Source organism: Lynx rufus, unplaced genomic scaffold (genome assembly GCF_022079265.1).
Source record: "Lynx rufus isolate CCGP_SWC_20201006 ecotype Redwood Valley unplaced genomic scaffold, mLynRuf1.p SCAF_2, whole genome shotgun sequence".
Taxonomy (NCBI): domain Eukaryota; kingdom Metazoa; phylum Chordata; class Mammalia; order Carnivora; family Felidae; genus Lynx; species Lynx rufus.
Genome location: NW_025814834.1, coordinates 218,911,339 through 218,923,996, shown reverse-complemented (window position 1 = coordinate 218,923,996; position 12,658 = coordinate 218,911,339). Strand labels below are relative to the sequence as shown.

The 12,658-nt window shown below is 58.1% G+C and overlaps 1 protein-coding gene across 7 annotated transcripts in view; it reads left to right on the top strand.

Moving 5' to 3' along the window:
* Positions 1-12,658, top strand: part of KCNAB2 (potassium voltage-gated channel subfamily A regulatory beta subunit 2) — an 84,620-nt gene that overhangs the window by 37,418 nt on the left and 34,544 nt on the right. The window contains exon 1 of one of the 7 annotated variants that reach the window (XM_047083325.1): positions 5,738-5,976. The exons of the other annotated variants lie outside the window; for them this stretch is intronic. Within the exon in view, the coding sequence (XP_046939281.1) occupies positions 5,759-5,976 (218 nt within the window). The 5' untranslated portion in view covers positions 5,738-5,758. Of the gene's footprint in view, positions 1-5,737; positions 5,977-12,658 lie in introns of those variants that run through there. 7 annotated transcript variants of the gene reach the window in all.

The window sequence follows — 12,658 nt, the reverse complement described above, 5'->3', positions numbered from 1 at the left end:
AGGGCAGCAGGGCAGGAGGACGGGAAGTCAGAAACCATGTCCTCCAGGTGACTGATGGCTGGTGCTGAGAAGGATGTTGAGTTGACAGAGGGGTGCAGGGCCTGGGGGGAAGGAGACGGGGTGTGTCAGGGTATGGCAGGCTGATGCCACCACCCAGCGGTGGGCCCTGTGACAGAGAGGCCAGGGAGCTGACGTGGCAGGTGGGCGCCTTTGAGAGGGACCACCCGGCCCCGTCGCTGGGGCCTCTCCAGGTAGAAACCTGCTGGCGTTTGCCTGGCTTCCGCAGCCTGCTTCCCGTTTTGTTTGCTTTCTACTCCGGGTCCCGAGCACCAGTTCCCCAGCAGGGTCGTAGACAGATGTAGGTTTGCCATCGGACAGCCACTCGGCCTCCATCCAGGATCCCTCATGCTGGAGGGTCGTGTCATGCTGAGACTTCTTTGGGATCCTAGGATGACAAGAAACGCCCCCAGGGTCGTGACTCTGGAACAGGGGCTCGGCATGGCTACTGCCCAGAGCTCAGCCTCAAACCCCAGATCAGAATGTGTGCCATGAGGAGGGGCCCCTGCACCCCTGACTGCAGGGAGTGGTAGCGTGGTGTTCAAATAGCAGACTTCCAGAACTTTCTGGCCATGTAAAGGTACTGACAGGGTAAGTACCCTTGACTGGGGCATGTCCCAGCAGAAGGGTGGAGGGACATCCGTCTGCCTTGCTGAGGGTCTCGCCAGACCCCCAGCCCCTTCACTGTGGGTGGTGGTCACGCGCTGTGGGACCCCTTACTGCAGACATATGAATGTGGTGGGGGTCCCGAGCTGCAAGCACGGGTCCTGGCCTCAGATCACCGGAAAGCAGGGCCTGCCGCTCTCCACCTGTGGGTGGTGTCCCTGGCCCTCGGGGGCACGGGAGGCCTGGTGGGCGAATGAGCCTCAGGCAATGCCAGGACCCCAGTGGGTGCCCCCTCCCAGCCCCACAGGCCAGGAGCTGGCCTCGGCCAGGCTGCACCGCGGGACTGCACTTCCCGGGCTTTTAGGGGAAAGAGACGCTGCTCGTGAATAATTCAGCCTTTCACTGAGCTGAAAACGCCCTAATAGACTAATGGACTCCCTGCCTCCAAACTCGACCCTCGTGGGGCGCTTCTCATTCACCAATTGCTTCTGACGTCCTACAGTGACACTCCCTAATGAACCAGCTGCCGCGCCAGATCCGTGCAGTGGCTGGTGAACCCTATAAACTAGACTGTGTCCTTTTTAACGAGCAGACGCCAGGAAGGCAGGTGAGTGGCCCCCTCAACTCCAGGAATCCAGGGGCAGCTGCTGTCCCCAGCGGTGGGGGGCAGGAGGGGGGGGTGTTGCTGCTTGGGGACACGTGGCCCAGGAATGGAAGTCACAGAGGGACAGTATTGGGGGTGCATTTGGCTGATCCGAAATCAGATCCCCTATATTTTTTTCAAAGCAGAAAACCTTAAAAAACAAACAAACAAAAAAAAAGCCAGCCCTGAGTAACTGCAAGGTGACAGTGGGAGGCAGGATGGTGGGCTTTCTCCCGCTTCAGTGAGCTTGCCTCCCAGACCTGCCGGCTGGGACCGTCCGTCTTCCTGCCTGGGGGAGACCCAGACATCCAGCCACACCTTGTTGGGGTCACCATTAGGATTTGGCATTGTCGAGGTTGCCCCGAGAATGACAGCAGGGAGGTTTGGCGGCTGTCAGGAAGGTCTGTCTGGAAACACATGGCCTAGGGAGCTGGGGCAGGGTCTGGGATGGGGGAGGCAGGGCGCTTGTCTGGGCCTTGGCTCGCTGATTGTTCTCCCGCAAAGGTGGTTTTGTTTTTGCCCTGATGCGCTGCTGTGCATTTTAAAGCTGTGCTCCGGAATGATGCCGTATTCCTTTGCAACCCCGCTTCCAGGAACTCGGGCTGGTTTCTCTAAGATCGAGACAAATGTCACCGTTTAAAAGAGCTGTTCAGGATTCCTTCCGAACCTCACGTTTCATGCCTTGGTGGCTTTCGGTAAACAGACCACAGTTCAGAAATTCCAGGTGGAAGGCCCTTCGGGGCGGTCGTGGTCCCCACTGACTTAATGAGGTCGGTGCCTTCAGTTCGGTTTTTCCGTGTCACGGTGTTCGTTTCCTGGAATCCCCCTGAGCCCTCCCTCCACAAGAATAGATTTGCAAAAGGCAGGCCCCGGCTCAGGGACGAACCTATAGGCGCCTCATAATTAGCAATGGCTACCGAGGAGGGGGCGGATTTCTCTTGATATGGGGTGGGGGCTGGATCTCGAGGAGGAGGAACACGAGGTCAGGGTCACTGCACCTTTGAGCCCTAGGAAGCAAAGGGCCTGAGGCAGGAGCCCCGGCAGTGGGCGCTCCCTTCTGGCAGTGTCTCCCTGTGGCCCCTTCGTCCAGTGACCCCAGCCTGCCCCCAGTCATCCCGGGAGGAGGCTGGGAATAAGCCCCAGCGTGAGGCTGTCCAGGAGCTGGACTCTGTCCTCTCCCATGGGCACCACTGCTGACCGTCAGAGCCCCTCTGTGCCTTCTGTGTCCTTCCTCCTCGGTGGGGTCTTGCCTCCCCGGAGGCGAGGAGGAACGTGTCCTAGCTCCTCTCGCGCTGTGCGTGGCCATCTGGCCACAAACCTGCTCGTGGGCACCAGGTGCTCACCCCTGCGGCCCCCCAGCAGGGCCACTGTGCTCTCCCACGCCCACCTCCCTGTGTCCCTCAGCCGGAGCCTGCCTGGCATCATGGGGACACTCTCCGTGCCCTCCATGCCCCCGGCGCTGTAAGGAGAGATCACAAGCAGGGGTGACCCCAGCCCCCACAGAGATGGTGCACCCTGCCCTGCCCCCGTCTCATAAGGAATGTGTGTTCTCTGTGAGACCCGGGTCGTTTATTAAGGTCTATGTTGATCCTATTCAACCTTTTCTAGTAATAACGGGTATCTACACCACTCCCTCGTATCACAGAAGCCCACGCTCACGTGTGCCCTCTCCAGAGGCCCACCCTGCCTTCCAGCCTCTGTCCCCTCCACCTCGTTTTGTGTATTTCTGCCACCACCCCAATTATCCTAGCTGGTATCCTACACCACGCTGCGACACTGTTGACGGCCGCTTCCCCGCGCATGGCATGCGCCCAGCCGCACCCGCAGCCCCGCCTGGTCGTCTAGACAGCGGGTGCAATCAGCCCCTGCTGGGCCCACTTCACAGACATGGAGACTGAGCCTCGAAGCCGTCAGGGTGCCTGCTTGTGTTGCGCTAAGTGGGTGACAGCCAGGTGCTCGGCCACACTGTCACCCCAGCCCCGGGACCCTGGCTGGACCTCCAGAGCCACACCAGCCCGGATTGCTGTTTGTGGGTGGTGTCTTGAAAGCTAATGGTCATTGATCTCTGCCTGGCTGGGCCTGTGTGCCTGCTTCCTGCTCCCTGCAGCTCCGGCCTGCCAGGCTCTTCTCTCTGAGGACGGACCCCCAGGGAAGCCAGACTGGCCTGCCTTTGCCCCCTGCAGGACGGGCAGCCGGCCACACTGCCACATCTAAAGCAGCTGCCCGACGCTGCCCTGCCCCCACCCCGGGCGGTGCTTGGAGGGGGCCAGGGGCCAGCAGGCAGGGAGGGAAGGAGGGGCGCTCCATTTCCTAAGACAACCCCCCTCCTGGAGCCCTGCGCCCCTCCTCTGCCTCCAGAGTGATTCTCCTGGAACATGGGGATTTTCATGCCAGGGACATCCTCACCTGCTTTAGCATCCATCAGAGAGCTTAGTCCAAACCCTTGGGGGAGGCCAGAGGTCCTGGGCCCTGCAGGCCCCCTCCCTGTGGATCTGAGCCATAGTGAATGGGAGTCCTGGCCCCAGAGCCCCCCACCACACCCTCCAGGATAAGGCATCCTTCTTGGTGCCTTGGGCCTGAGTCAGGGGGCCAGCCCACCCCTGCCAGGTGCTGTCCACACCGCCAGCCCAGCGGGAAGGCCCAGTCTCCGCTGTGGGCACTGAGCCTCAGTGGTGAGAGCGGACAGAAAGGTCCTGGCCCTCCTGGACCTGACCTTCAGGGGCTCAAATGCAACAAACAAACAAGATGATTGGGGAAGACTCTAGCGGGTCAGGTGAGGACACGGCTGTGGAGAGCAGTTGCAGCGGGAAAAGGGGCTATGAAATGTCGGGTGCTGGTGGAGAGCTTCCCTGAGGAGGGGGGTGGGGCCTCAGCCTTTGCAGCTGCCTCGGCTCCCAGGACAGCTTTCCTTGCCCTTCCCAGGGATAATCGAGCTTGTTCTTTCTTGGGGCAGAGGTGGGGACCGCGCTGGTTCCTCCAGCTGCCAGGGCTGGGCTCCGGGACCCTGCTTTGCTGACCCAACTGAAATGATGACTTCCATGTCACTTTCTGTGCTCGGTGATGAGGCGGGGGTCGTCCTGCAGGCATCTGAGGCCGGGCAGAGGGCTGCGGTCAGGTGCCGACAGGAGTCCCCGGATCATAGAGCCCCCCTGCCCCGCGACCGTGTCCTCGGCGTGTAGCCATGGTGCCACGTTCCTTGATTCACTCACTCATGTACATCCATTGACACAGATGGTAGCTTTCCTTGCACACGCGTCTTCCTCTCTTCCCCTACTACTGTCTCATAGGATTCATTGCATTATCAGCCCATGTAGAGAAACCTCACTGAAGGCCGCACAAGTCCCATCATTGGGACGGGCTATCATTTATGTAACCTGTCTCCCCGTTGATGGACATCTGTGCTGCTCGTAGTTTCTGAGAGAGTGTAGCCATCACTCAGAACGACTATTTTCTTTTTTAACGTTTCTTCATTTTTGAGAGACAGCGCATGAGTGGGAAAGGAGCAGAGAGAGAGAGGGAGACACAGAATCCGAAGCAGGCTCCAGGCTCTGAGCCGTCAGCGTAGAGCCCCGTGCGGGGCTCAAACTCACTGACGGTGAGACCATAACCTGAGCCGAACTCGGACGCCCAACTGACTGAGCCACCCAGCCGCCCCCAGGATGACTATTTAGTGATGGTTCCTCCCATTTTAGCCTTGCTCTCTCCCTGTCTGTACTGAACCCCTGTCCCCCCTTGTCACCCCGCTCCTTACGTGCATCCCGTTCAGTCTTTTTACTGCAAAATTTGTGGATTGTGACATACTTAATCCTCATGGAGGACGGGGCCCAAAGAGTCTGCAGGTGCCACGGTGCCTGCGAGCAGAGAACGTGTGTGTGGATATCGTTTCCCTTGATGAGGCTTGCGAGCAAACAAATAGGGCGTTCCTGGGGTGGGCTCCCCTAGCAAAATCACACCGGCGTTTGCTTCCATGACGGATGTGCTCCTGCCCCTTCCGGGAGACAGCCCCGAACCTGGTTTTACCTTGCGAGCACCTCCGGGGAGCACTGTGACGTGGCGCCTTCGCTGCGGGGGCCCGGGGTTCCCTGCATGCTCTCTTGCCTCTGTTTGCATCCGGAGTCCCCGCTTTGAGTTCTCACGCCTGGAATGTGGCTTCGCCAGTGCTTGTCTCGGGGCCGCGCGGGGCGGGGGAGGACGGCTTAGCCAGAGTCCCCGGCCCGTGCAGAGTCAAGGGCTGACAGTGTCGTGCCAGGAGGCGTTTACACCCAGGGGCCCCGGCCCCAGGCGCCGAGACCCATTCCTGCCGCTCTAGTTGGAGGAGGCGTCTCTGCGGCACCCCTGCCCCGGGGCCGGCGTCCCGCGGGGCACCGGGGCAGGGCAGCGGCACCTTCGCTAACTCACGGCCACTCGGCGTTTCCCGTCTGGACAGCGGCGGCTGCCGGGCCGGGCGGTACCATGTTGTCCATGACGTACAGCGAGAGCCTGAGGAGCGTGAGCAGCAGGTGTCACTCGGACTGGGCCCTGCACCCCGTGCGCCAGACCGACACGCTGGAGCTGCAGCGGCTGCGGGAGGTGCGGGCGGCGGCCCAGGCCAGGAACATGGAGAGCTTCCTCCGCATGCACGGCCTCTCCCTGGACGGCTGCACCGCCCAGCGCACGGGCATGAAGTACCGGTAAGGGCCGGGCTGGGGCCGGGCGGGAAGGACTCTGCACAAGGCCGGAGCTGCAGCCCGGGAGACGGGGATCGATCGTGACATTATCGGATGTCGGGGTAACTAGTGTGTGTGTGAAAAGTCCAACCAGGGGCGCCTGGGGGGGCCCAGTCAGTTAAGCGTCCGGCTTCGGCTCAGGTCACGATCTCGCGGTTCGTGGGGTCGAGCCCCGCGTCCGGCTCTGTGCTGACAGCTCAGAGCCTGGAGCCGGCTTCGGATTCTGTGTCTCCCTCTCTCTCTGCCCCTCCCTCGCTCTCCCTCTCTCTCAAAAATAAATAAACCCCCCCCCAAAATTTTTTCAAGTCCAGCCATACCGAAATGTACGAAGAAGAAAATGAAAGTCTTTTCTCCAAAGGGTAGTCCTGCCCTCAAAGATAAGCACTGTTACCGGTTTGATTTATCCTCTGTGGGAGAACGTGGTTTCCTGAAAACGCTTTGCAGCAGGGGTTAGATGCATCGTTTCATTTTTCTTGAGGCACCACTGGGACAAATTAATCATGAGGGGTTGGCTGGACATGAATTAACGAGAACGTCTCTGGTCATCCCTAACAACAAATTCATCCTGGTATCAGAATCCCAGGCTGGGTCCTGGGGGCAAAGATGTGCTCCCCCGCCCCCCATCTGACCTTAAGCTGGGCTGTCCTCGTGGGAAGCGGCTTTCAACAGGCAGTCTCTGAATTAGCACCTACGCTTGCGTCCAGAGCAAAGGCTGGGGCTTCATGTCCCCTGTGTTCTCCGGGTGATAGGCACGTCGGGCTCACTCTCCTTGGAACTTCAGAAGGACGTTCCCTTTAGCTGGCTCATCTTTGAATTCAGCATCTGGGGCAGAGCTCCGGCGGCCGGCCCACTTTCTCCCGTGAAAGCCTCGGAGAAATGGCCAAAGAACCCCAGAGCTGGTGTTTGCATTCATACCTTACGTATATGCAGCTTTGCTCCTTTGTTAAATTTGAATTTCAAATAAACGTTTCCTTTTGTTAGTATAAGTATATCCCACACAATATCTGGGTCATACTTATGCTAAAACGTTGTTTATCTGAAGTTCAGACTGAACTGGGTGTCCCGTGGTTGATCTGGCAGCCCTAGACCCTTGGCTTCCATCTAACACGGGCCTCCCGGGGTTTTTCTGGCTGTTCTGTGGGGAGGAGAGTAGAGACCTGTTGCTTAACATTTTCTCCTGTGGACAGTGTGTCTGGACCTTCGGTTCATTGTTTGAACGCGTGGTTGCCATTTAAAGAAACAAAACACTTCTTCTCGGAGTCCATTAGATGGCAGAATTCATAAGGTTTTGTATTCTGAATCCAGCTGTGTGGGAGGGACAAAGCGTCAGCTACTTTGGCCCCAGTAAGTCCTAATTCTAATGGAAATTTCTCAAGACTGAGAAATGGGGGGCAGGGAGGGGCACTGGCCGTTAATATTTGCCCTTAATTCAGGAGATGTTTGTTAAGGGTCTGTTAGCTCCAGGCAACCGGCCAGAAGCCACACAAACAAGATGGACAGGGTCCCCACCCTCACAGCTGGTGCGTCCTCGTGTGGGGAAGCAGAGAAAAAAGCAATCCGCCACCCAAGGGCGTGAGAGAGGCCAGGCACAGCCCAGACCTTAACCATCTGAAAGGGAGACATTAGAAGATGTGGGGTAGAACCTTCCAGGCCAAGGAGACAGGGGGACATCTGAGGAGCAAAGAGAAGGCCCGGGTGGCTGGGCCAGAGCAAGGAAGGTAGAGGGCTGTAGGGTGAGGTGGGGCGGCTGGAGCTCGGCCTCCTCCCCTGGGAAGACCCCAGCCCCCTCCACTGTGGATACAGTTTATGATGGCGGTTGCAATGGAGTGCATCGTGTCCCCAAAATTTCACGTCCACCCTGAACCTCAGAATGTGACCTTCTTTGCCAATAGGGCCATTGCCGATGTGATCAGTTAAGATGAGGCCCTACTGGGGGTGCCTGGGTGGCTCAGTCGGTTAAACGTCTGGCTCTTGGTTTCATCTTGGGTCATGATCTCACAGTTCGTGGGTTCAAGACGCACGCCGGGTGCTGTGCTGACAGCTGCGGAGCCTGCTTGGGATTCTCTGTCTCCCTCTCTCTCTCTGCCTCTCCCTGGCTCACTCTCTGTCTCTCAAAATAAATAAATAAACATTAAAAAAAGAAAAAAAGACAAGGCCCAGCTGGAATAGGGTGGACCCTAACTCCAATGACAGACGTCCTTATAAAAATATCATGTGAAGACACACAGGGAAGAAGCCACGTGGTGGTGGAGGCAGAGAGTAGAGTGTCGTGGCCACGAACCTGGAAATGCCTGCAGCCACCAGAAGCTGGAAGAGGCCGGGAGCGTGGTCCCCTGGAGCCTCTGGAGGGAGACGGCCCTGCCCACATCTGGCTCTCAGACGTCTGGCCTTCAGAACTGGGAGAGAATCCATTTCTGTTCTTTGAATCCCCGTTTGTGGTGCTCTGTTATGGGAGCCCCGGGACACTAACATGGGTGGGTACGGGGACAAGGACAAATCTTATTTGCCTGACCCCCACCCCCCCAGCCACCAGAAAATCTGGGCCACATCTGAAATGTGGGCAACTGACCAGGGAGCTAAGTACCCAGGGGAAACTCGCTTCCCAAGTTGCAGAGGAGACCAGAAAACCACCGTGTCTTTAGCAGTTGATGGGCCAAAGGCTGTCACACCCACGCGGCCCTTTCTTTATCTGGCGGATTTGATCTTGCTGCATCCAGGGGGTTGCAGTTATCGGGAAACAGGGGCCTCCACAACTAACACCAGCAGTTATTAAAGATCCCAGATAAATGCCGTTCCACAGTTAACGTCCCCACCAGCAGTAGGGCTGCGACTCTGTTAAACTCGGTCTTAAATATTAATGTAAAAAAGATAATGCCTTCAGATAAGCAAGGGGACAGCTGTGCCCCAGGCCCGGGCGTTTTATCTGCCGAACCGAGCCTGCAGCTTGGGAAAAGCCTTCGTGTTAACTTCCTCCGCTTTTTAGCTTTCCTCAACTCTTGTGATTAAAAAAAAAAAAAAAAAAAAAATGCATCGAATTTTTAAATCCGCACAGTGCATGTGTAAGCTCCCCTCCCCACACCCACCTGGTGGTAGCAACGGGAGGGTCCAGAGATGTGGCCTCAGAGATGTGGCACCGGGAATGAACCCCAAATCCCCCCAGACCCACGTGGTCCCTTGCCTGCTCTGATTTCAGCGTAGACCCCTCTCCCTCCCGCTCAGGAGGCTCCTTCCTTCTGTATCTCGAAGATGCTAAGCTCCGTCCATCCTCAGGGCCCTTGCACATTCTCGTCCCCCAGATCTTCTCACAGCTGGCTCCCTCCGTCAGTCACATCTTGGTCCTCTGGGAGACTTCCCCGAGTGCCTCGTCTAATAACATCCTCGCAGGCGGTCCTCGAGTGCGCTGTCCTGTCCTGTGGTCATCCTCACATCCCCCTGCTGTCCCTCTTATCTGCACTCCCTAAGAGCAGGGCTTTTGTCTGTTCCCAGCACCTAGAACATCTGGAGCCTCTATGGGTATGGCCTGGGTGGTATTGAATGCTGCTGGCCTTAACCCCCTTTCTAGAATATTCCCCTGTAAAATGTGTCTCCTTCCTGCTGCTTCCTCGACCGCAGTTCTGGAGGCTGGGTCTGCGCCTCTGTTGCAGCCCAGATGTGGAGGGGGGTGGGGGGGAGCCCTGGGCAGTGAAGCTTGGTCATCAGCCCCTGGAACACCTGCGGGTTCGGACCCTGGACCATGGGCTCCTGCCACGAGCCAGGCACTGTTTGATTTGTGGTCAGGTTCCCGGAGCAGATTCTACGTAGCTGCTCAGTTATTCCTAGGAGATCCCTTGCAGGTGGGCCATCAGAGAGGGCTTCCTGAAAGAGCTGAGAATCCAGGTGTGCCTCAGAGGGCAGGTGGGCAGGACAGGTGTGATTCAGAGGACCCGGTGGGGGGGGGGGCGGGGGAGGAGAGGCAGGAGAAAAAGAGCAGAGGCCAGAGAGGGATGACGTGTGGACCAATCTCAGAAGCTAAGTAGGGGACAATTCCACCTTGAAAAATGTCCTATACTGCGTTCCTGCATCTGCCACAATGAAATACCACAAATGGTGGCCTAAAACAACATTCTCTCACAGCTCTAGAGGCCAAAAGTCTGAAATCCAGGTGTGGGCAGGACCCCATGCCCTCTGAGGGCTCCAGGAGACGACCCCTCCCTGCCTCGTCCAGCTCCTGGTGGCTGCCAGTGTCCCCGGTGTCCCTTGGCTCATAGACGCTCCGGTCTCTGCCTCCGTCTTCACGTGGCTATTTCCCGTCTGTGTGTATCTGCCCATCTCCTCACAAGGACACCAGGCATTGGATTTCGGGCCCACGCTGCTCCGGGACAACCTCACCTTTACCTGACTACTTCTACAAAGACCCTACTTCCAAATAAGGTCACAGATACAGGAGTCAGGACCTCAGCATGTTTTGAGGGACGCGTTCCCACCCACAACAGGTCCCAAGGGCTAATAAGTCAACTCCTTGAGCCTACTGAGGCCCGGGGGAGTGTCCCGGGAGGAATCCGGGCTCCCCGCAGGCACCTTTGTGACCTTGGATGAGTCACCTGGCCTCTCTGTGTCTCAGTTCCCAGTCTGGAGAGTGGAGACCGCAGGCATTCCTCACGGAATCGTCTGGAGGACTGCATTAGGCAGTGACATCACTGAGAGCTCCAGGGAAGAGCCGCTCCGGCGCCACCGGGAGCTGGGAGGATGGCCGGCATGGGTGACTTGTGGGTCTCCGTGGAGGGCCAACCGGGCCACGGGGTCGGCATAGCAGCCACCGCCCCCGCCACGGAATAGGAAGGGCCGCGGCGGGCCTAACACCTCCACCAGTGGATTGTGCTGTAACCAGCTGACAGCACAGCCCGCCTGGCCTCGGGAATCAGGGGCCTAGCTGTTAGCAGTCCAGACCCCCAGGCCTCCACCCCGAGGTCTGCGGGGATCCACCCCTCTCGTTGGACAAGGATGGGGACCAGGATGCTTGGTTCTGTATTGTCCACCTAGAAAGGCAGGGTCAGCACAGCCCGATCCAATCCACAGACGGCACCAGGCAGCCCCCCGGAGACTGCCCCCCAGCCCTCACCCTTTAACCCGGGGCTCTGAGAGCGGGAGCCGCTCCATGGAAGGGGCCCTGACACCCTGCTCACCTCCCACCCTGCCACCCCCGTGAATGAGGGCGGAGCCAGCGTCTGCCTTCCTTGCTTGACCCCTGTGTGCCTCAGTTTCCCCGGGTGTGGCAGGGTGCGGTGGGAGTTCAGCTACACAAAAAGGGCTTGGCAGGACGGCTCAGTGAGCACCGTTTCGTTGATAGTGCGGTGGCCATTGTTGGTGCCTCCGAGGTGCTCCTGGCGATGAGGCAGGAAACGTACCAGAAACACTTACTCAGGGCTTGCACAACCGCTTTGTACACGCATCAACTAAGAAGCAAAAGGAGCTGATTGGAAGCCACTTAGCCCTTTTCCCCTTCTGGTGACTGGGGTATGAGGTCCCGAAGGAAGCCCCCGAGGGGTCTTCGGCTCTTACCTGCCAGACGACACCTCCTCCAGGAAGGTCACCGGTCTGCCATCTTTTGCTCTTAGAAACTTCAGGGGCCAAGGACCTCCCATCCCACTGGAGCAGCCCCCAACTCGTCAGCATCCCCCCCCCCACCTCCTTGGGCAAGAAGTCACCTTTGGGTGCAAAACACCCTCCATTCGGCACGGTCCGGGCAGCCTCGCGGGTACAGGGGAGGCACCTGGGCCTCTACAGGACGCAGCCGCTCGTCCTCACTCTTGAGTGACTATTGCAGTCTGCGCTTTTATTTTATTTATTTTTATTTTTTCAATGTTTATTTCTTTTTGAGACAGAGACAGAGCAGGAGCAGGAGAGGGGCAGAGAGAGGGAGACACAGAATCTGAAGCAGGCTCCAGGCTGTCAGCACAGAGTCCGACGCGGGGCTCGAACCCATAAACTGGGAGATCATGACCTGAGCCGAAGTCAGATGCTTAACCGGCCGAGCCACCCAGGCGCCCCAGCCGTCTGGGATTTTAAAAGCCATCTTTAAAACTTTTGCTCCAGACCTCGAGGCCTCCGTGGGCCTCACTCTGCATGGGGAGAGTGCCCATCACCTCCCCACTGTGAGGCTGTCACCATTTTGGAGGAACAGCCTGCCTCCTTCGAAAAGCTTCCAGCGTTTCCCCTCTTGCCTAATTCTTGCGACCTCCTAGGAGTATTGCAAGTGGTGACCCCTGTTTGGGGCAAGTGGAAAGTTACAGATTCTGGCCAGCCTTTAAAAACCTACCTGCTCCGGCTGGCAGTTCTCTGCTGAGGACAGCACCTGTTTGCCCTGGGTGTCCCCAGGGGAGTGCTGAGGTCAAATATTCATCATTTCTATGACACACTACATTGGGATGGAGTGAGGGCTGGGGCTCTATCACCAGGCCCTGCTCAGGAGTCCTGCTGACGTCTGGAAGGAGTGCGTCTTGCAGAGAGGAACCGGCAAGTGGTTCCCGGCCCCCTGATGTGTCGCTGGGTAGAGCGTCGTTGGCACTTGGAGAAGGAAAGGGTTACATGTGCTTAGGGAGCTGGCTTCTCTGAGGTGATATCAGAGGGCGAGGAGGACTTCAAAGGCAGACAAACAGGAAGGATGCTC